This window comes from Amblyomma maculatum, chromosome 7, assembly GCF_055883805.1.
Source record: "Amblyomma maculatum isolate TAMU_Amacu chromosome 7, ASM5588380v1, whole genome shotgun sequence".
NCBI classification, from domain to species: domain Eukaryota; kingdom Metazoa; phylum Arthropoda; class Arachnida; order Ixodida; family Ixodidae; genus Amblyomma; species Amblyomma maculatum.
Window position 1 is genome coordinate 60,615,352 of NC_139350.1, and position 23,169 is coordinate 60,638,520.

At 50.8% G+C, this 23,169-nt stretch overlaps 1 protein-coding gene across 1 annotated transcript in view; it reads left to right on the forward strand.

Moving 5' to 3' along the window:
• Positions 1-2,378: 2,378 nt before the first annotated feature.
• Positions 2,379-23,169, forward strand: part of Fatp1 (Fatty acid transport protein 1) — a 127,447-nt gene continuing 106,656 nt past the window's right edge. The window contains exon 1 of the mRNA XM_084609133.1: positions 2,379-2,699. Coding sequence (XP_084465259.1) covers positions 2,539-2,699 — 161 coding nt within the window. The 5' untranslated portion in view covers positions 2,379-2,538. The remainder of the gene's footprint in view (positions 2,700-23,169) is intronic.

Sequence of the window (23,169 nt, forward strand, 5' to 3'; positions counted from 1 at the left end):
CCATCTAGCGCACCACAAGAAAATTTTCATTTTGCAGTTAGTAACCGATTAGTAATTGAGATAATTTCTCTAATTTACTAATTATTGCATTCAGACAATAAATGTGATTTACAAAGTTGGAGAACAGCTTCTAAAACCCCCATTCAATTTATTACCGATGAGTAAAGCCTCACGTGTATCGTTTTTCTAAGCTCTAAAGAAAGCCCGCAAAATACAAAAAAAAAAAAAAAAAAAAAATCTCATGTGTATTGCGCATTCGTGCGCCACAATTGTGCTGCGCTCAACCTAGGTTTCAGTCAACGAAATCAGCTGCGGCTTTGGCTCCACGACTCGGCTGCAGCGGTAGGCCGATATCTCTGTGGTGGTTTCTTCGTCCGCTTCAGGCAGTAGGCGCACGTGACGGTGCAAGAAGTCGCAGCGAGCTAACCGCGCTGGCTGCAACCATCGCCAATATATCAGCTGCAGACTGGCAGTCGAGTCACGGACGCAGCTAATTTCGTTCACTTAAACCTCGATTGAGAGCACCACAGTCGTGGCGCAAGAATGCGCCAGACACGTGTGATTTTTTGTATTTCGCAGGCTATCTTTAGAGCTTGGAAAAATGATACATGTGATGTTTTCTTTATCGGAAATAAATGGAATGGGGATTTGAAAAAATGCTCTCCAACTTTGCATATCACATTTATTGTCTAAATTGAATACTTAGTAAATTAAAGAAATTATCTTAATGACTAATCAGCTCATTGCAAAATAAAAATTGCCTCTGGTGCGCCAGAGGGCTGGCAGCTGTACACAAGAGGTTTATCTGGCATATCTCAAATGTTTCATTTTTTAACTCTTGCCTAAAGTCAGCTGGGTGTCCCAGCTAACTTGAACCAAGGGTTACAAAATAATATATTTGAGGTAGGTCAGTGAAACCAGTTGCATACAACTCCCAGCCTCCTTGTGCACCACAGACAATTTTTGTTTTGCAATTACTTAACTAATTACATAATTTTTTCTAACGTCATAAATATTCACCTTAGGCCAAAAATGTGAATTGGAAAGTCGTAGAGAACTTTCAGAAACTCCCATTCCAGGAATTGCGATAAAAGGTCTCACGTGTATCTTTTTTTGGGGCTCAAAAGAAAACCCGCGAAATACAAATAATACCACGTGACTAGAGCATTTGAGCACCACGATTGTGGTACTCTCAGTCGTGGTTTCATCATCATCATCATCATAAGCCTGACTATACCCACTGTAGGGCGAAGACCTCTCCCATATTTCTCCAATTAACCCGGTTCTGTGCTAGTTGCACCCACTTGGCCCATGCGAACTTCTTAACCTCATCCGCCCACCTAACTTTATGCCGCCCCTTGCTACGCTTTCCTTCCCTTGGAATCCAGTTTGTTACCCTAAGCGACCATCGGTTATCCTCTCTTCGCACTACATGTCCTGCCCATGTCCATTTCTTCTTCTTAATTTCCACTGAATGCCAGTAACTTGAGTTATTTCTCTGACCCACTCTGCACGCTTCCTATCTCCTAATGTTACCCCTACCATTTTTCGTTCCATAGCCCTCTGTGTTGTCCTCAACTTAAGTAGAACCCTCTTGGTTAGTCTATATATATATACAGTACAGTTGCGACCTGAAGATTTGCTTGTTGGCGCTTCTCTGTCTTTATTATACTTACAAGATGTATTTGATTTTTTTTTTCTTGTTTTATTTTTCACTATCCCTACCACCTCAAAATTTTTTTTCTGATTTTTTTTTGCCAACACTAATTCATAAGTAACAAGTTATATATTACACAGTCGAAGTCAGGATCATGTATTGAATTTTTGCACCTGCACTGAACCCTGGCCAATCGCCTCGGTACATATGGGCCGGCGAGAAGAAGAAGAAGGGCTCCGGAGCAGGCCCAATAACGGCCGAGCCCCAGAAGGGCTGAAGCTTTCTTTTTTCCTCCGATGCAGTTACCAGGTGAGCGTTAATATTTCAGTGTGTTGCACGGAACGTGTTTCGTGTTGATCGCCCTAGACTCGATAAAGGAAGGCGTGACATAGAAAAGTGGCTGCAGCTGTGTTGTGGCTTGGGGCTGGCATGCATTTATGCATACGGAAGACTTTTAATTTTTTTTTTTAGTCAGCTTGCATACGTCGAATTGAAAGCATAGTTTTAACTGGTTGCTGTACGCGTCGTGTTCCTAAGTACGGTTAAGTTGACAAGCTCCATTTCTTGACATCGCCAATTCAAATCGAGCGCTTTGCGTAGGTAGCGCCATCTTCACGCTTTGCGTAAAAATAATTATTGTTGTTTTCTACGGTGGCGCCACCAATGAAGCAACAGTGAAAGATGAAAGCTGTCCAGGTGTGGCCGGCGTCGTAAGGGGCGCTGCAGTCAGTAACTGCGCCACGTGATGTGGGGCGGCCGTGTTTCTCCCCTGCGATGAAGGAGGAAAAACAGATTCAATGTGTCCCAGGAAACTGTGACGGCCGGGTTACATTTATTGGCGAGCCTGCCCCCTCGCACACCAGAGACGGACTTGTCGTAGTATGCTCAAGCTCGCCGGGCTCTGCGGGTCATTTAGCGTGCTCACACTCGGCTCACTGTGCTCCGTCTGGATGGCTGGATTCATCACTTTCTTCCTCTATGTTATCACAGGGGGATGGAGATTTCTCCGGATAGTCTTCTACACGGCACGTCGCGATTTGACGTGAGTATGCCAGACGGCTTTTCTCATTGTAGTGCTCTTTTAGATTTTTTTTTTCTTATGTTCGCAACTTGTGATTTCTGAGCGGTGGCCTTACGCTACGGTGGACGGCTGTTGAGACCGTCCACCGAGCTGAGCGCACACTTCGCTTCCGCCAGTGCATGCTTGCTGTGTTTTTATTATCGTCACCTGCCGAGATATACAGGGAAAACCTGAATAGTAGTTCAAACTGATCCTTATGCACATAGCGGTGCGACAGCTTTTCTGTCGACCGACTGCCCCGATATGATAGTCTAGCGCCTGTCGTACCGAGATATTTACGTGGCTCGTAAAACGCGCGCCCAAATGCAGCGGTCAGCAACGACGATTCATGTGCTAACGGAAAAGAAAGTCGTGCGGCGCGTGGCGGTGCATTGCTGCGCTGACGTTATTTGTTATTCTTTCGACTTTGACTGGTGTGTGAGTTCAGTTTTGTGCCGGCGACCGTTGTATGAGCAGCGATCGTGACTATAACGCGGAAATGAATGTTTAGTTTTTGTGATTAGTGTCAACCATTTTGCCAGCATCGTCCAATTACGGCGGTGTGTTTATATTTTGGCCGAATAAGCTGGCAGTTGGCCGGTGTATGCCTATCTTAATTTATGACTCAGACGTGCATCAACCCATCAAGCTGGCGCGACAGCATTTCTTCATCCGCTTGTTTTTTGTATTTCGTGGACTGATGTTTAAAATGGAATTGCATTTCACTCTGTTGCGTCGAACCAAGTGTCAAAGATTTGACGGCGCCGAGCAGTTTACGGCCCTCGGCGAAGCGCAGCCAACGCAAACAGCAGTGGCGTCTGTCCACCGATGAAGGCCGTTAGTGTGTACACTGGCGCGAAGAAACGACGGCGCAGGGTGCTAGAAAGTTTGCGTTCGAAGCAGCCGGCGAGAGATGCTTACTGTTGGAAAAAGGAAGTAACTTCGAGGTGGCTGACCTACATTATTTTGGGCGCAGTGTAGTACTGGTCGATTCTGTAGCAAGTCGATTCGTGCAGGAGATATACACGAACTCGAGCTAGCATCCCTCGCCGAATCTGTCGACGATAACTGGCTATCACAGTGCCTAAAGTATCTGGCTGCTCGCGCGCTCTAGTCATGCATATCTTGAGTGCTTCTCGGCTGCTGGCGGGAACCTCTGCATACGCCGGCCTACAGTCTGCCTAAGCGTCTTCTGGGGCAGTAGGTACTGAAACAGTGCCAGCACTGCAGTATCGGTGCGCGCTTAGTTCTGGCGTTGGAATGTCGCGACGTGGAAAATACCTCAATGCCCGAATGTGGCACGCTCTTGATATCTTTTATCGCTGCGACTGCAAATAACATGCAGGTGCTCTGAAATTACGTCATGATGCTTGGCTGCATAGCCCGTAATGACGGAACAAACCAGTTTAATATTTGTGTCTTAAGATCTTCCCACAAAAGGCATTTTTGAGCCCACATTTGTTACAACTACTACAATCCTACGCCCGCAGTTTTCAGGACTGAGATGAGGTCACTGTTGGTTACGGTGTTTGATGTAATACGCGTGGTGTTGGGAAACAAGTATCACAGCATGTTTGCTGTAGTTTCTGGGTCGTATTTTGTCAAGTCGAAGAGCATTGTGGGTAGCATATCTGGCTGGGTTGGTGCTGGCATTGATGTCGTCAGCACATCTAGCAGCTCATTATTCGATAGAATGTCAGAGTTTACAGACGCCGCAGGAAAACGCGAAGTTATGTTTTCTTGCGTCGAATAGTCTCCTCCAATTCAATTGACCCAGCAGCGTTAAAACTAGATCGGTTTCATATCACGCTCGCATTTATTTAGATGTTGGCCCCTCGTCACGAAAGCTGCCCACGCGTATTGAAGTCATGCGGGGGCATTTTGGTTGTTTCCCCCTATCATTGAGCTCAGGTGATAAAATGCAGCCATGGTGTTCTACGGCGGCGATATGCTCGCTGGTGGTCGAAATTAAATCCCGAAGTCGTCACGACAATTGGGGCACAGAAATCTGTTCACCATTAATTTGATAAAAATTGAACTTATTCATGTGTGCAGGTTTAGCATCCAGTCATATTGATGTGGAGATTACGCTAAACCAAGCAGAGTAGCTTATAGTCTACTTCCCAACGCGCCCTAGGCGCCTCACTTGCTGCCGTGGCATCTATAGAGCTCTTCCACAAGTTGTAGCCTTTAGAAACCGGATTACAGCTGCGATACCGGGTGCCACACATGCGTCTGGAGCTCCAGAGACATGCAGGCCACAATCATTGCATCCATCGGGGAGGCTTTGAGTGCAGGTCTGAGATCCGTGCGAAATTGTGCGTGCTTTGCGCTGCGTACATTTCTCTCGGTCCTTGGCGGGCTCAAATATTTCAGCGTCAAAGGGCAGCTTGAGTGCCACGCTGAAACGGGGCTGCACTGAGCGCGTCCGACGTGTGACCACTGCATCGGTGAACAGTGCGCTACGGCATTTCACGGAAACAGTCACGTGATCGACCGTCAGTCTCCACGTAGGGAAAACAATGCTTTACGGCAGCATCGCAGCCTCTGCCACTCGAGTGGCGCGAATGCGCTCAAGGCTTGGACTCTAGAAGTTGAGTGTTCAGGTGCAGTCGGCCGAGTCAACCGGCTGTTGACGCACGTGCGCCGGCGTGTTACATTTGCTGTCAGTTGTCTGTTACGATTTAGTTAACCGGCTTTGTCTTCTGACGTTAGTTAGCACTGCTTAGTACTACTAAGTCGTAAGAGTCATCGTTATACATCAAAAAGCCTTTTTAAAACTTTGCCTCTCCGATAAAAAACATTTAAGGCGAAATCTGATATGAAGTGAGTGTAAGAAAACGCAAGACAAATGCGGCTTTTTGTTCCTCTTCCTGTTCCGCGCCTTATAACGCCCAATCCATAGATCACCCACTTTTGGCAAATATGTACGCCTGTATTCGTGACTGCCATTCCTTCGTTCACTTTTTATTAATCGAGATCTCCCTTGTCTGCTTTTTTTTTTTTTTTTTTTAAAGAGCGCAAATTCTAGTGACCAAGGCCGTATCTTGGGGGATAGTTTTGGGGGTTCGAAGATGTTCCGCTTATTTAAAAGTCACGGGGATCTCCGGATCAGGACTTTCCGAGGTTGTCATCAGCGACGAGCTCTTGTGCGAGAAGAATAAACTAATTTATAGGGCTGTCGATACGGGCATTCAAGCGGGTAAACGTAGACAAACGCAGAGCTCCGAAGTTGCTGTCACGATCAGGTGGATCCCTGTCGCGCGCATTGCCCATGCGCTTTTCGCAGAGAGGCACCGGCATGTCGTGGACCGGTGCGGTTTCTGTTCCCGCGATCGGTTATTTCGGTATTTGGGCACGTGTTGTTCGTTATTAGCGTGTTCCACTGCAATGCAGTTCCCATTCGGCTACCTGTGCCTTGCTAAGCGCGGGCTCTGGCGGTTTCGTCGTTGGTCGTGGTCTCGCTTTGCAGCGCGTCCATCGTTCACATTCTTCTTCCCCGGCGATGTGGAGCCAGATGTGCGCCTATCTCTCTCGTCTCTATCACCTCCTCCTCTCCGATCGCGCGGGAGACAATGCAGATTGGCGGCGAGGCATCGCTCTAGGAGATGCAATGCAAGAGGAGGATGGCAGATGCCCTCACCCCTTTGCGAGCGCCTATGCACGAACTTGAAGCCCTTTTCGCACGCGGCTCGCGCATGCCTCGCTCCGGTCACTCCTTCGGCTGACGCCCTGTTGCTGAGGGCCTAACTCGGCCACGTGGCAGCACTTCGATGAGGAAAGGGGGCGCCCCTTCGAGACAGAATGAACCAACGAATGAAAAAAGAGAGAATAAATAGCTGCATACACTGTTGAGAACGGCTACGATTTAATACGGCTGTTATATTTTATTAATTATCCCGCCCTGGTTCTTCCACGTGAACCTCTCCTTAGCACGGGTCACTTGGCTGAGCGCTCACCGAGATGGTTCGACGGGCTTCGCTCGGCACCACTTGTTTGCGACTAACCCCTTTAGGAACTGCCAGCTGTTTTCAGAGGCTTGGCAGGGGTCCGTGGGAGATTGTTATCTGCATGCGTTTGAACCCGCGAAGACGGTGTAAGTGGAATGAAAGGGGATTGGCACTCACCTCTGCTTCGGATTACAAACAAAAGAAGGTATTTTTTGCGCGTGCCTTGAGTGTAAATCGTTGACAGTGTGCATGCTAATGGAGCATTTGTTTTTGTCTTAGCGTCGAACTGCACATATGTGCTGAACGTTTCGCTCGATCAGCAGTCTAAAGAACGCGTCCGATATTCTACCTCGATGTCGGGCTGTATGCTCGCTTACTAACGCATCTTTGGTGGCGTCGATACGGGCCACTTTCAGCCGATATCGCGTGTCAGTAGGTCTTCTGGATTTTGCTACGTTCGCTGCACCAGCTCAGTTACGTTAATCCGCTCAGGTTCTGTAAGAGCACCGCGCCGGTTCAGGCCTGTTCAAGTGCAGCTTCGCACTTGGTGTTTCCGGAACGAATGGTTGAGTACAGGCCTAGTTGCCTGAGGGAGCCGGCAGCCAATGACGCAAAGGAAAGTAGAGCACCGGATGCGAAATCCGGAGGTGGTGCATTCAGATCCCACCGCGGTGGAATGGGGTTGTTTCTTCTTCCAACTTTCTAATTGGACGATCAATCACATTATCATTTCACATTTATCAACACACACACACACACACACACACACACACACACACACACACACACACACACACACACACACACACACACACACACACACACACACACACACACACACACACACACACACACACACCTTCTCTTTGCGTCAAGAGCTGACTTCGTGTGTATCTCCTGACGAAGACCCTAATTTTTGCGACGTTTCTTTGCTGATTAGCCGTTTGAAACCCCGTGAAATTATTCATCTTCCCGCAAAAGAAAAATCGTTGCGTTTCTGTGTGCAAGCGAGCCAAGAACTCGCACTAGTACTACTAATGTGAAACTGCTGCCGCCTATAAATTTCCGGTTTCACGTGTTTTCATTTCACTACAGAGGCCGCGTTACGCAGTCCCTTCACTGATTGCGCGAGTAGCGGGTCTTTCCAGTGCCTTCGTCTCTCGCTGGAGAGCTTTCCATCTCCGTGCTCGGTGAAGCGTCGTATCGTGCGAAACTTGGCAGCAGTGCCCTGGCGTAGTTTAGCGCGGTTTTTCTCCCGAGGTCGTTGGCGCCTTTTCCAGGGATTCCCGCGTGGTAGTCGATGCCCCCTCCACTGCATTTTCAATGCTGTCATGCGGAAAGAGCACAGGCGACTACTCCTAGTTGCGTATACATATCTTTTTGGCACTCGCACCATTGTATTTGTCCCATCCGTAGTCACATTCTTGCATTATTTTTTCGAGCGCGCACCTGTCTTCCTGCCCTACTCGCCTATTGGCCCGCGACCTTGCAATGCCGACCCGCCTGCGCTTTTCTTTTATTCCCGTCGCCCGGGTCTCCAGACAGGTGTGGCGGCGGACGGGTTCGGCTCCGACGCAGCCGCTGAATGGCTCGTGCGTTTCTCGTTCTCTTCCACGATGTATGCACGCCGTGACGACGGCTACCTGCGGAGGCAGGCAGTATATTTAGCTCCGCCGCTATATCCATCCACGTTCTGGGCTCCCTCCTCGTTGGAGGGGCCTTTTTTTTTTTATTATTATTTCCCTTTTGACACGCTTCTGCCGCTCGAGGGTTAGCAATCACGGCCGCCGAGGAGGAAAAGAAAATGCGCGCGCCTCTTGAGGAAAGCGGCAGCAGGAGCGCGCGCGAAGTGTCCGAGCGGGCCAAGTGGCCGTTTCCCTTCTTTTCCCGTCGTCCTCTCCTGTCAGTCACGCTATCTTATGGGCAACGTCGCGTGGTTTTCAGTGCGTTCTGGTAGTGTACAGTTTCCAGCCACGGTGGTGCTTTCTGGTCAACCGAGCGGACAGCCTGGGTGCGTGACTGCGACCGCTGCCAGCCGACTCTTCCTTCTCAACGGAATAAGCATGATTTTAAGCAGCAGTGGCCGTCTATGCACTGGTTCAGTCAATCTGACCGGTTGCATTGGTGGACGCTTCAACCCGACGTACAAACAAGTGCGGCGAATAAAAGAAGGGGGGGGGGGGTCATTATAAGTATGGCTGCGGGGCCCCCCCACTCTTCCTGCCGCTGCACACGGCACATCATCGCGCACCACTTCTCGAACACAAGCAGTGTCGTTTCGTTGAACGCATCAAAAGTTCACCGGCGTTCTATAATGGGTTTACTGGAAAGGCGCAGTATCTGTCTCTCGTGGAATCTCGCTGGCACATCTCGCGGACAAATCTCGCCAACGCGAGATTTTCACCATGAACCTGCCCCGCCGGGGTGGTGCAGTGATAAGACCCCCGACTACTGTGCCGGAGTACCCGGGTTCGAACCCGACCTCGGCGGCTGCGTGTCGATGGAGGCGAAACGAAGAGGCTTCCGTGTGCTGTGCGATGTCAGCGCACGTTAAAGATCCCCAGGTGGTCGAAATTACTCCGTAGCCCTCCACTACGTTTCCCTGCCGTGTCCGTTGTTTCACGCCCCTGTTTCGCCATGATGCAGAGTTTATCTCCACGTTCGCGTTCGCGCTCCTCAGAAACTTAACTGCGTCGGTGAACCTTAGGCTAGATTGTGTTCGTTTTCCAGTGCATTTGAAGCGTCTTCTAGTGTTCCGGCACCGCTGGAATGCTCTTAGGTTTAGTGTGACTAGTGAAACCAAAGCGGCGAAACTTGGCGCATGCGGCTAAGGTTTATTTATTCTCTCGCGTGTCCCATTTGCACTTCCACCACCCTGGTTTCATTTCGCCTCTGAGCAAAGCAGCGCGGAAGGAAAACCGTGTTGTGCAGCTGCAATACGACGGTGCGCAACGGGTGAAAGAGCGGAAAATGGGGCACCTCCGCGTTGCCATGGTGTTTTGCGCGCATCCCTCCCAGGGAGGCCCATCGAGCCAGCCTAGGAGTCGTCCGATCGACGGTCAAAATGCTCCGAGTTCCCTTGGAAGTCTCGTACTCTCGAAGAGGCAACAGTTGGCCGACGGGAACTTCGCGTAACTCTCGGTGTTCGCGCACAGGGCCAACGTACTGAGAGGGTAGCAGATAATAATGTATGCGTACAGCACGCTATTCTCGTCAGCCGTTAGCGTTCCAGATCTCTCAGGGTGCACTCTGCCAGCCAGGCCTTCGGCGCTCGAGCGGTGGCGGCGGAACTCTGTCGAGTAGGTCACTGCAGTGGAACCTTCAATCGACTGTTTCGCTAGCAAATGTCTCACCCGCCGCTATCGCCACGAGGCGTTCTCTAGCAGCGAGGAAGTCGCGCCTGCGACCTCCGGCCTGCCTCACTGACGTACAGCTGATATAAAAGTGAATAGGCACGATAAATACCAGCGATTTTCGAACAAACTGCGTACTATAGAAACACAGGGACACGAAAGGCAGCTAAGGTGAAGACAATGAATGAATAAAAAACTTAATTCCAAGCTGCAGCATTATTGGAATGGCTGTCTATATCAATTACCCCACGCCCGTAGGTCTGCTGCGGTGCGTGTGAGGTAGTCGTGCCTTCCCATAGCCAGAGCTTCAGTTGAATGTATATGCGATATGTGCTGCCTCTTCCTTATGATGATATAGGGCGTTCGCCATAAGATTTCGGCCGAAGCTCGTGAGAATCATGGGGGTTATTCCTTCAATCTCTCCCGACTGACGTCGAGGTTTCCCGCTTCGTATCCGCGTATCGTGGCTCATACGTCACAGTTCACAATCCGCGCTTTGACAAAGCCTGCGGCCATCATGGAGCGGTGCAAAGCCGTGGTCTGCATAGGCCCGTTGTTAGCGCGCTATCACTATGGGGCTCCTAGCGTAAGCCGTTGTTTGTGTCTGACGCTTTTGCCTCGTGCTGAAGCGGCGCTCGCTTCTGTGGTGGCCGTTTTTGTGGCGTCATGCGATCACATTTCGTGGCCGAATCGATAAGAGCTGCCAACTGGGGCAGCACTGGTTATCGGGTTTAGCGTCCCAAAGCTACTGAGGATATGTGGGACGCCGTAGGGGTGGAGGGTTCCGAGAAATTCATCCACCTGCGGTCCTTCCTCGTACAGTGCATGGAGTTTTAAAAGCCTCCAGCGAAAAGCGACCGCCGCGGCCAGGATTCAACCCCACGCTCTATGTTACAGCAGTCGAGTGCCTTAACCACTGTGCCACCGCGGCGGGTTGGCAGCGGTATTGAGATGGAAACCGATCCCTTGGACTCCGAGTCACTTGTCCTAGGCGTGGAATTGGCGGGTTAGTACTTATTGTGACGACCAGAATGAATGAATGAATGAGACTTTATTCAGACAAAGGGAATTCTCCCGGCGTGGGTGGGGCCCTCAGTCGTCGTCTTCAGCGCCACTATCACTACCACCACCACTGGCAGGCGGCATTTGTAGCCCTGCAGCTGGTGTGACATCACGAGAGCGCGTGTCATGGCCGGCAGGAGCTGACAACTTAGGGAGCACTTTTAAGATCCATCGGTACCCTTGGACTCCAGTGCCGCGCAGGGTGGTCTATCACATAACGTGGTAGATTGCGACTGGGATGTTGGTCAGTATGTGCGAACCGAAGAGAAAATACAAGTGCTGGCGCACCTAACTCGCACTGGGCCTAAGCACGCTAAATCGACCGGCATATATTTTTTTTTCTTTCTTTTAATCGTGAATTCGTGCCGTATCCTTGGCCAAACCTCCCGTGAACTCGGCGGCACGGCCGCGTGCATTTCACACGCGGGGCGCATATTCGCGGGCAGAAAACGCTCCCTCGCGTACCAGGTTTAATGCGATGCTGCATTCGCCACGCCGAGAGCAGCACACATCCCGGCAGCCGTTGACGAAAGCACAACGGCATCGGAATGGAATAGGAGGGTTTCGCACCGTACTGCTGCCTTCTTTGTCTAGTCTCATTTTCTGCGCCACTTTCGACGTCCCTGTGTCTCCTGGACGAATGGCGTGACGCCCTGTTCTCTGGCGCTGCTATTACATTAGGGGCTGCCGCGAAGCATCCTTATTAGCGGCGCAGTTTCCTCTTTGGGCCGTTCCATGTGAAGGCCGCTTGAACTGCGGCGCGCCGTGATCGTCCACCGGGCTCAGCCCGGTTCGGGGAAAAGGCCATACCGAACGTCGGCTGTGCCTGCGGCATAATAGGCTCGTACTTTTTATTTCGCCGCTGATTGTATTGCTGCGAGGGAGAACGCTTTCTTTATTATTACTGGAGTGTTTGCCGCGTTTCTTTCTTTGTTTGCCACTGGTGTACATGTCACGGCGGAGGAGGAAAAACAACGATTCCACTCACGATGCTCCAACTTGCGCCGGCGAATCCCTGTTTCTTTTTTTTTTTTCTTCTTTTTTTCCTGCGCCCACCTGTGGGCACCATTTTGCGTCGCCGCCGAGCGCGTGAATAAATGGGCGAAATTTCGGCGCATTTTATTTTGCTTGCGGACTTTGAATTGCCGTCCTTGCCGACTCGTATACCGCGGTCGTGTATGCGCACGTCATGACTGTACTGCGTGGTTGGCCATGGACAGGACTTTACCGTGCACGGCGATAGAGGCCATCTCTCGGCAGCTCCGGCGTGAATCTGCGCTCATCACGTTTGTCGTCGCTCTCTTGGTTTGCGATGTGTCTTAATAGGCCGTTTAGTTTTCGCGTTTGTGATTTTGTGGTCCAGTTTTTAATCGACTTTTTCGTCGACAGAGCTCCTTATCGAGTGAACTAGCTGTCACAGAATTAGCTTTAGACGGTGCAGCGACCGACAATCCTCAGTCATCCAGTGTATGTCTTGTCGCCTTCGCAGACGACACTGAAGCTGCTACGCCGGTAGTCGGCGTGAGTGGTTGCCGGGTCCTCTGCCACGTGGTGCAGTGTAAGTCAGGCGGTTTGGTTATGTCCGGGGGCGCAGCGCCATTCTACTCAACTGACGGCTCCAACTGTTCTCGAAACACACCCCCAGAATTTAAGCACTTAAAGGTCGTTATTCGTCGTAGAACTCGTTCGGCTCGTCCTTTATTTATTAAGTAGTTCGGCGGTGACTGCGCCACATTATTCATAATTTTAAAACGCAGAAACTCCGGCAACTGCTGCTCGCACGGCAAGATGCGTCACCTGATCCTCCAGTGGTGGTGCGCGCGCTCCCGGATGCCTTGGATCGTGCGTTATTGGTGGCGATGGAGACGCGCGAGCTTAGGAAACAACTTGGAATGACTGATGGGGAACATTCCTCCTCCTGGCACCCAGTTTGCACCTTAACGCGTGCCCACTCGCAGCTGAAGAGTGGCTCCTCTGTCCGCGGCATCTCGTTGCCGCCGTCCAGCGCGCCTCGGGCGGCGTTGTGCGGGAACTTCCGGGAAACTCTCGTACGTGGTAGAACGCGTTCGCTCTCTGTGGGTCAGGGTCGAACGGCGCCTTAACCATTCCGCGCGCGGCGATTCCATTTGTCTCCTCCGTCGGGGACATGCGTTTGTGTCCACAATGGCGGCCGCAGCAACAGGGTCGACCGCCTGGCGTTGTACATTCGCGTATTAGTACCCCGCCTTGAAACGAGGCGTCTGCTTAAACTCGAAAAAAAAAAAAGAAAAAAAAAAAGGCTAGATAACGTAGAGGAAACAGCCTCTCTGGCAAAGAGACTTGGACAATTGCTGGCTCGGACACGCGCGATGCAGTTGTTCCTTGGAACAAGAGAGAAGGCTCCGCGTTTTCCTTTCGAGGGAAACCCGAGCACTGGAAGGCAGCCGCGCGAATGTCTGCGCGGCTTCGCCCAAATCTGCGCGTTTTTCCTGTACCCTGGGAAAGCCACCTCAGTGCGCTTGGTTGTGCTCTTTTTGCCAAGGTCTAAAAGAGAAATAGCTTCTCAGTTCCTCTTACTGTGCGCAAAAAAGTATCGTCGGCATTGCCTGGCCTCTTGACGTCGCGCTTTGTCGTGTCCGCCCGCGTTCGGTAAACAACGCACGAGCACTGCTTTCTAGGCGATCTGCAGCTATGGAACTTCCGTGGACAGTCCTTGCTCTGGCATTACATTTTCCTGTGCGCTTACATTTTCGCCGCTCTCCTTTTGAGTTCATGTGCCGCGTTCTCTTCTCCTCCACACCGTTTTTTATCGTGGTCCGGTCGAGAGATCACGAGCTGAATCGTCTAATTGCTTCTAAGGGGCTGTCGGCTCCGGAGGCGCGCTCGAGCCGCGCTCCTCGTTCGCCTGCAGAGGAGGGACACTTGAGCCGCGGACTGGCTGGCGCACTTCCCGTGTCGCGCCAGGAACTGACCGCTCATAGGCACGGATCGGGCGCGCTTGCGTTTTGAGGACCCTGTATCTTTAAATAGAAGAGTGTGGTCGCCGCTGGAAGGGTCGCCTCTTGTGGCCTCGGTTCTCTTTGAGCAGCTGCTTCTCCTGGAGGTGCTTTGGTGGTGCGTCGTCGAGGGATTCCTCTCTCCCGCGCGCTTCCTCTTCGTTTCGAGTGGCAGGCGCTCGTCTCCTCTCGTTATGGACATTGTTCGTACTCGGCGGGCGCTGATAAATAACCGGCGGCCGGCGCGCGCTGCCGTCTAAACATATGGCGGTGGGGTGAGGGGAAGGGAGGGTGCCAAGGGCGGAACTACGTGAAAGCCGTGCGTATGACCTCAGTCCGGGACGCGCCCCGCATATGGCTCGAATCGTGGTGTTGGAATCTCGAATCCTGCCGCTGTTCAGCGGCGTCGGCCTCATTGCCGTTGACAGAATCTGTGCGCTTTGAGGCGCCATTTTCGCCGGTATATGCTGGTTTAAGCGTAGGTGAACCGTAGTTTGTACAAGCCTTGCTTTTTGCGACGGCTTCTGTGGTATTGCAATACGAGCCTTGGCAGACATTAACTAGGAAGTTTTAACAGTTAGCTGTAACTATTAGGCACCTTACCCTGCGTATAGTCAGCCTTTGATAATAGCTACATGTACTGACCTATGGGGCTGAAACGTGGAGGCTAACCAAGAGAGTTCTACTTAAGTTGAGGACAACCCAGAGGGCTATGGAACGAAAAATGGTAGGGGTAACATTAAGAGATAGAAAGCGTGCAGGGTGGGTCAGAGAAATAACTCAAGTTACCGACATTCTAGTGGAAATTAAGAAGAAGAAATGGGCATGCGAAGAGAGGATAACCGATGGTCGCTGAGGGTAACAAACTGGATTCCAAGGGAAGGAAAGCGTAGCAGGGGGCGGCAGAAAGTTAGGTGGGCGGATGAGATTAAGAAGTTCGCAGGGGTCAGGTGGATGCAGCTAGCACAGAACCGGGTTAAGTGGAGAAATATGGGAGAGGCCTTCGCCCTGCAGTGGGTATAATCAGGCTGATGATGATTATGATTACATGAATTTTACAATTTTGGGAGTGCGATTACTCTGGGCGTCATGATATAACGAAATTTCGCCGTTGCGCAGGGAGCCCCCTACACTGTATACCATGTTACACGGGCGTGTCAAAAAACACATGTAGCGCCAGTAAACACCGCACCAACACCGGAGCAGTGGGAGGCTGCGCTGTCCTGACGCCTGATGACCAGCTCAAACTGATCGACAGAGCGCGCAAGACGGCCACTGGGGCCTGGACTGAGGGCCCCACCCATGCCGGGAGAATTCCCTTGAATAAAGTTTTTCATTAATTCATTCAGCGTGCCGTGGAGGAATCACCCTGCACGAGGATAACAGGGTTTCTAATGATCCTCATCGGGCGTTCTAGCCGGCGCTGGAAGGAGGCGCCATGGCTCCCGAATTATTTCCAACCACCTCAACTGTCGGCTGGCTAAGCGATGTCACGCCAGTAGCTGCGCGACGAAATGACGGTCACGGCGATCGGTCGACACCACTGGCCGGACGGGCCTTCATTTGTGGGCAACTTTGTGCTTTGTTCGTTACTGTGTTCGCAGAGCACTCGGCCGCATCTCGCCCCATACGTGACTGCCGGGATTCGATTCCGCGATTTCATCTTCGACCGCCGGTGCTCCTCGCCGAATGCAGCGGCTAGACGGGCTCTCGCGCTACTGGCGACTAGCTATGCGCTATCTCCTCGTCTCGCGTGCGGCACGCGGGTGCGAGCACATCAAGGAGGGCCCAAGGTTGGCCGTCCTTTCCGCGCCAGTGGAGGATTGAGTTGCGGCGGGTCTCGCCACCTCCCCACCACTGATGCGCTCTCGGGGTGGCGAGATTACGCGCATCTACGCGTTGAAGGGTCGCGTCGGTCAGACCATGGGTCAGGCGCGTGCATGAAATCGCCCGGCGCATCGTCCTGCGTCGCCGCTGGATTAAATGTGACAGCGGTGTACGGCGGATATCAAGCTGAGGGAGCTGATTTACGGCACCGCGGTTTTTTTTTTTTTCTTTACCAGCCAGAAGCCCGCAGCCCGCGGATAGGGCTATGTGCGCCCAATTATTGAACCCGTAGCTACGGTGTTCCCTTGTGTGCAACTTGCATTTTTTAAAACATCGTGACAATTAGAAAAACAAAAAAGCTTTTCGTTTGAGGACGGTTGCCACACCACCGCTGATCCTCCTCCCTTCCCAAATGCGTCCGTCCACTTTGCCGCATTTGCAGTCGCGGAGAAATTTCGGCGTGCATTTCGTGACGTTGGGTAGTCTGAAGCGATTGGTATTCGTACTTGCATTGATTTCTTTCCGTACGTGCTGGTGCGAGTGTGGCCTTGCATCTGTTCTCGCGCGAGCCCCCTAGCATGTGTCGTACGAGCACAGGATGTATGCGTGGAGGCACGTCCCGAGGCGTGGGATATTTCTCACGAAGCCCAGGCATCCCCTTGGGTCTAGCGGCCGGCTATCCGAGCAGGCCTTGCGCGTCAGCACCGTATTGACCGTATTCCTCTCGGGAGCGCATTGCGGCCGCACATCCGGAGCACCCTCTGTTTTCGCGTATTTGCTTCTCTTCGTGCCGGTGGTCTCGACTTACTTGTCATCATAGGCCCTCGCATTTTTTTGTCCCTCTGCGGATGCAAGGGCGCTGCGGTGCTTGTCACCGTTGCCTGTTGCTATGCTTGCTATTCGCGCGTCACCGTCAGGCTAGCCTTGAGGGAGAACTTTCTCTGTGCTGTTGCTGCCGCTTCTTCCTTGCTTCCACGGTGCGATTCAGGCGAGCGAGAGGTTGTCGATCGTGCTGTCGGACGCGAAACTTGCCGCTGTTCCTTTCGCTGATGCCGCGTGGCGCCCAGTGCGCGTGTGCGTCCAATCGCATTTCGATGCCGAGCAGGAAGATCTAACCTTTAGTTGACAAATCGAGCGCATGCACAACTCATCTTCATATACTGCATGGACGCAAGGGCCTTATCATCGCTCTCGAACTTTGTTAGAACAGCCAACCTTTTTTGTTTCATTTAACACCCCCTTTAATTTCTTTACACATTCCATTATGCCCTGAGGCAATAAACATTATTTAAAACAGAAAAAAAAAAGCGAGAACGAGGAGACATGGTCCGGGCCCCCCCAGCTAATCTGACTTCATCAATCTGGGACATGGTCTGGGAGGTCCCTGTGTTTTGAGGTGATCTCCACTTGCTCAGGGATTGGAGAAGAGTTTTAATGACCTATTGCCTCCGGCCTGTGGCGGTGGACAATTTCGAAACAATGTAACTAAAACAATGGACGAGATAAGGAGGAAGGTCTTCGCCATCATCATTATCGCCCTACATCTGTAAAACAGTCCCAGCACTTCTTTTCTCGCACATTAGGGTCAGAGTTAAGCCCAGACTAGTCCCTTAATTATCTCCTCGTATGGGTGTAAATCGCTACGATTGTGTTTTGTGTGCTTTAAAACTAGTGCATCACAATGAACTAATCACAGTGACCACGTTTATGTTTCAGTTACGTGTAGTTAAAATGAAGCGGGATAGCTGTGGAAGTGGATTTGGAATGAGAAGTGTAGTTTGGAAGTGAGAAAGGACTGCCAAGAGTTTGAAGGGGGAGGGGAGGGGAGAGAACATCTAGCTCAGGGCTCCCATTTTTCTTAATCCGGACCTGAATCGAACACGCGGCCTCGTGCCCAGCTGCGGAACGCCCGCCCACTGGCCACCTAGTCCTCTATAATCGAATCTGGCCAATTTGAAACTTCGAGGCGACCGGGAACGGTTTTTTTTTTTTATTTATTTATACTAAGGAGAGAACAAACTGGCTTCCTCAGTACACGATACACGTCATTGGTGAAAGGACCGAAGCCGTCATCAGTTCGAGTAAGCCGGAAGTTCGAATCAGTGAGACTCCACAGCCACTGAGCCCTGTGGCTCCCTATCGCGATAATAAAAGCAGCGTGGCTCGGAAGGGCGCGAGGGATGCGGGGGTGGGAGTGAATGAAAAAGAAATCTCGCACCGCTCGTGCGCGTATCGAGTTGATGATCACGGGGGTGTTTTGTGGTCCCTCTTTGCGAAGTGATGAAAGTGAGAAAGGGATAGCAGTAATAACGCTAATGAAGGTAGCGGCGACGGGGAGAGAGAGAGGATGGGCGTTGCCGGTTGTTGAGTGCGCGCGAGGCGGCGGAGGCTTCGCTTACGTAAACTGTGCGCAAATCGTTTCCATGCTTGCGGTGCGCCGCCTTAACAAATTTCGCACTGTACGCGTAATCTGTCCGTGCCTCCTCCTGGCTCTGTTCTCGAGCGGGAGTAGTGCGACAATTATTGTTTTTTTTCCCTTTTTCCGCAGCGACGGCTTGTCTCACAGTGCACTCCCAAGCGGTGGCAGAGCATCGCTATTCTAGGGGCCATATTTCGCCCATCACAGCAGATGCCCTCTTTTCGCAGAGTAATTAGGCGTGCAGATCAGTTTTCTGCCACTCCTGCGGCTGTCACGCGCGGGGTCACCCGTCGAGGGTGCGGCCATTTTGATGGCATATCGAGGAACCGCGAAGCATTGCTAAACGCTGAGCGCATGCGCCGTAGCTCGCTCGCTTGGTGCCACCAAAAGTGACAGAATCATGCCGTTGTTCCTTCACAAGGCGCACTGCGGTGTGAGAAGATATGTTGGTTCTTTTTCGTCATACATTATGCTTAACTGAAACGTTATTGAAGGGCAAAGAAAGACGAGGACAGGGCGAATGCTAGGAGAGGCGGTTGGCCCCTCGTTTGCTATAACCCGCATCCAATAGGGAGCTGGAAGTGTGTGTGTGTGTGTGGGGGGGGGGGGGGGGGGTAGGGGGGGTAATCGATAAAAAACAGGGGACTTTTTTTTTTTTTTTCCCCCTTCACGGGAGTCTCTTCTTTTAGGCGAATGCGGAAGAATCGACAAGCGCCTGGCTGGGGCGTATCCGCGCACAACCTGTTAGCACTAGTATGCACAGTCCGCTCTTATAGCAACACAGGAAACAAGATCGCCTTTTCTTGTCCATTTCTCTACTTGCCCTTTGGTAACGAGTCACGTAAGAAAGCTACGTGAGAGGAAACGTTTATTCCGATCTCGTGCTGTGCGAGTTTTTTTTTTTTTTTTTTTTTTTTTTTTTTTTTTCGCTCGCTAGAGGCTGCATACCGGCGCGTTCGCTGCTCGTTGCGCGCGGGGGAGAGGTTTGTATACAAACTGAAAAGGGCCTGCACCGTAGCAGCCTTTTCTGATACTCTAAGTGATTTAGTATTATTACTGTAATAGAAGAGACATCTGGGTGAGTTGGTACGGTGACATGAGGAATAAACAGTGCTACAGACTGGGACAAAGGTCAAGAACAAGCAGGATGGGCGCTGACTCGCAACTGAAGTTCATTGAAAATACACACATTATAAATATCCCAAGCCAAGCCGCACCAAACCACACATTAAACAAAAACCAAATCGTGATGACCCAGCACACACACACCACGTTCAAGAAACCCGACCTCATTATCTGTTAAAGCGATTGACGGTTCACTAACACATTTTTCACCTAATCGCATGATATGCCTGACCTCAATGATTTTCCGTTTAATCTGTGCCGGGTGGGCATCCAAAATACCTGTCTGTGTTAGAAAAGGATGGCAGCCATCACACCCCTTACAATGTGCAACCAGATTAGATCCTCTACCAATCTCTAATGATCTCTCGTGCTCTCGTAACCGAACATTAATACACCTGCCCGTTTCACCCACATAGACTTTATCACAAGCTAACGGAATCCTGTACATCACTTCTACTTTCTGCGAGGCCAAGGAAAGCATTGGGGATTGTACTTTGCCTTTTTTTTAAATTTTTACTTCGGTAATCACATAAATTAGTAATGTAATCTGTTTAGGGGAAAGATAATTAAACACAAAGTAGAAGAAAAAACAACGTGCCGATGGTGGGAACCGAACCCACGACCTCCGAATACATGGAACATAGGAAAACTCCTGCTTCACCCGACACGTGTTTCTTTCTCGGACTTTTTTCGCGGCTTTGTTCTTAACTATGCTACATATTTTTGACAGTTTATTTGGTGCTGAGAAAACCACATTAACATCAAACCTTCTGGCTACATTTTTCAAATTGTGTGATAGACCATGCACATATGGCAGGGCCACATATCGTTTCGTGTATCCCTCTGTCCAGCCCTCTCCTGCTCCCGTGAACCTGCGCACGACTGTTTTACTTTTTTTATTAGTTTATCACATAATCTTAATATGACGTAAACAGGAAATCCTGCGTTCGCTAGCCTAGACAGTTGTTCATTAAAGCTGATTCGCATATTATGAATGCATGATTTTGACAGGACTGCCCCCAGGCTGGACAGAGCGATGCCATCTTTTACGAGCTTAGAATGTGTGTGCTGGGTCATCATCATTTGGTTTTTGTTTAATGTGTGGTTTGATGCGGCTTGGCTTGGATATTTATAATGTGTGTATTTTCAATAAACTTCAGTTGCGAGTCAGCGCCCGTCCTGTTTGTTCTTGACCTTCGTCCTAGTCTGTAGCGTTGTTTATTCATCATGTTAGTATTATTTTTTAGCGATATCAATATACATCTTGAATTAGTAGTGATTTGCAGAGGTGGTAAGCTCCCCCTTATTCGAGTGACTAAATTTTCGCGTCGTCTGTGGGTTGCGAACGGTCTTTAGAACTGTCTGAATTATCGGACGGCGAAAAGTGAGGGGGGGGGGGGGGGGGGAGTTTAAGCGGACAGAGTTTAGTATTATATTTAGGAGTGAGGGAGAGCATAAGGTGCATTGTGTGTGTGTGGGGGGGGGGGGGGGGGGGGCAGTGGTGGCGCCATCTCTCGGTGGTGAGGCCTGGCCGCGGTGTGAATCAGCCGTCGGGGCGGCGCCGCCCTTCAGTGTGCACACAACGTGTGTTCTGTTTGGCGCGCGCCGCGTCCGAGAGGTCTGGGCGCTTCATGTCTCCGCCGCGTGGGTCATCTGCCGAGGGCGCCTGTGTGACGAACGAGACCCTCGGAAGAGCGTTCCTTTGGACGCTAGATACGGGGTCACTGCATGGCTCTCGGCGCGCGCGACGGAGCGGCGGGCTGTGTCGCTGCACTCCAGCGCCGCCGCTGTGCAGTAGCTTTCAGGGTGGGGGACGGACGATTCAGACCGCTTTTCGCTGCACTTTCGCGCAGCAACGCGAAAGCCGCCGAGAAGGGTCGTGAAATGTAAGCGAAGACATTGTCCGTGCAAATCTTCGTGTGTAAGCAAGTGGAAGTAAATATGAAATGGAGCGATCCGATTACCGGTAGGTTGTTTGCATACTTGCTGACACGGTTCAAGAACGCGCGTATGCGTCTATGTATAGGGCAGACTTTAGTGCGGCGTTTGCTTTTGTAGAGTCAACGCTAAAAAGTAAGGGGGCGTGTCTTCTATGTTGCCGAGTAAGGAATGCGTTGAAGATTGTTGATGCGCATAGTTGCAGCTGCTCGGTGAATTTGTCTTCTAGACGCACGCACCCGTCTCACCTGCTGCAGGTGTCGAAAATTATTTTGCGCGGCTTTCATTTCTCTTTAGCGAGCGATGTTTCGAAGCTTCTTTTCCCGTGCGCGGTTGAGCACCGCGATCGAAAGTGCCTCACGTCAGCGTGAAATATGTGTTCGTCTCTGACGTGCGTGCCAGCTGTTCGCTATATTTGGGATCGTCGTCAAACGAGCCGACATCTTCGGGCCAGCCGTGTGTCACTGGCGTCCTCGTTGCGGGCCATTTATCTCTCGAGGATGCGCCGTCGATGAGGCCGGGCGTGCAGCCTTCCCTCGAGTGGGAAAGAATGCGGCCGAACGAGCGAAGTGACAGCGAGGTCTCGCTTTATGTAGCTTTTTACATGACCGTGACAAAAGTTGAGTCTGGTACCCTTTTAGGCGGAGAGTCTACAAATTCGGGGGGCACTATGGACCACTGAAGTGCGATGAGGCAAAGGACATCATAGTGCGGTGGTTGTTGAGTCTTCTGCGCGGTCTTTACTGGACTGTGGCTGACCGCTGACTATTTCATCATCAGCTGCCGGAATATGCCCACTGCAGGGCGAAGACCTCTCCCATACTCCTCCAATTAATCCTGTCCTGTGCTAGCTGCATCCACTTGACCCCTGCGAACTTCTTTACCACATCCCTCCACCTAACTTTCTGCCGCCCCCTACTATACGCCTTCCTTCCCTTGGAATCCAGTTTGTTACCCTAAGCAACCATCGGTTATTCTCTCTACGGACTACATGCCCTGCCAATGTCCATTTCTCCTTGATTTCTACTACAATGTCGTTAACTCGAGTTATTTCTGTGATCCACTCTGCACGCTTCCTATCTCTTAAGTTACCCCTACCATTTTTCGTTTTATAGCCCTCTGCGTTGTCCTCAACTTAAGTATAGGACCGTTTTCGTTAGCCTTCACGTTTCAGCCCCATAGGTGAGTACAGTTAAGATGCAACTGTTTATACGTTCCTCTGTTGCGATACCGGTAAGCTGCTAGTCATAATCTAAGAATTCTTGCCAAATGCGCTCCATCCCAATAGTTATTTCTCTTTCGTGGTCTGGTTCTGCGGTTACTACCTGTTTCACTGCCTATTGTGAAGTGTTGTTCCTTCCCGAGGCTGTTGAGCATTACCTTAGTCTTCTGCATATTGCTTTTCAAGCCTACCTTTCTATTTTTCATGTCTTGGTCATCAATCATTATTTGCAGTTTATCCCCCGAGTTGCTTAGCAAGGCAATGTAATCAACAAATCGCAGATTACTGAGGTATTCTCCATCTACCCTTATCCCTAACTGCTCCCATTCCAAGTCTCTGAATACTTCCTCTAAGCAAGCTGTAAATTGTACTGGGGAGATCGTGTCTCCTTGCCTAACGCCTTTCTTTATGGGGATTTTGTTTCTTTCTTTATGCAGAAGTTGCTGTGCAACCACTATAGATATCTAGCACTTTCACATAGTGCTCGTCTACCCCCTGATTGCAATGCCTCTATGACTGCCTAGGTTTATCCAATGCTTTTTCGTAATCAGTGAATGTTAGGTATAAGGGCTGCTTATATT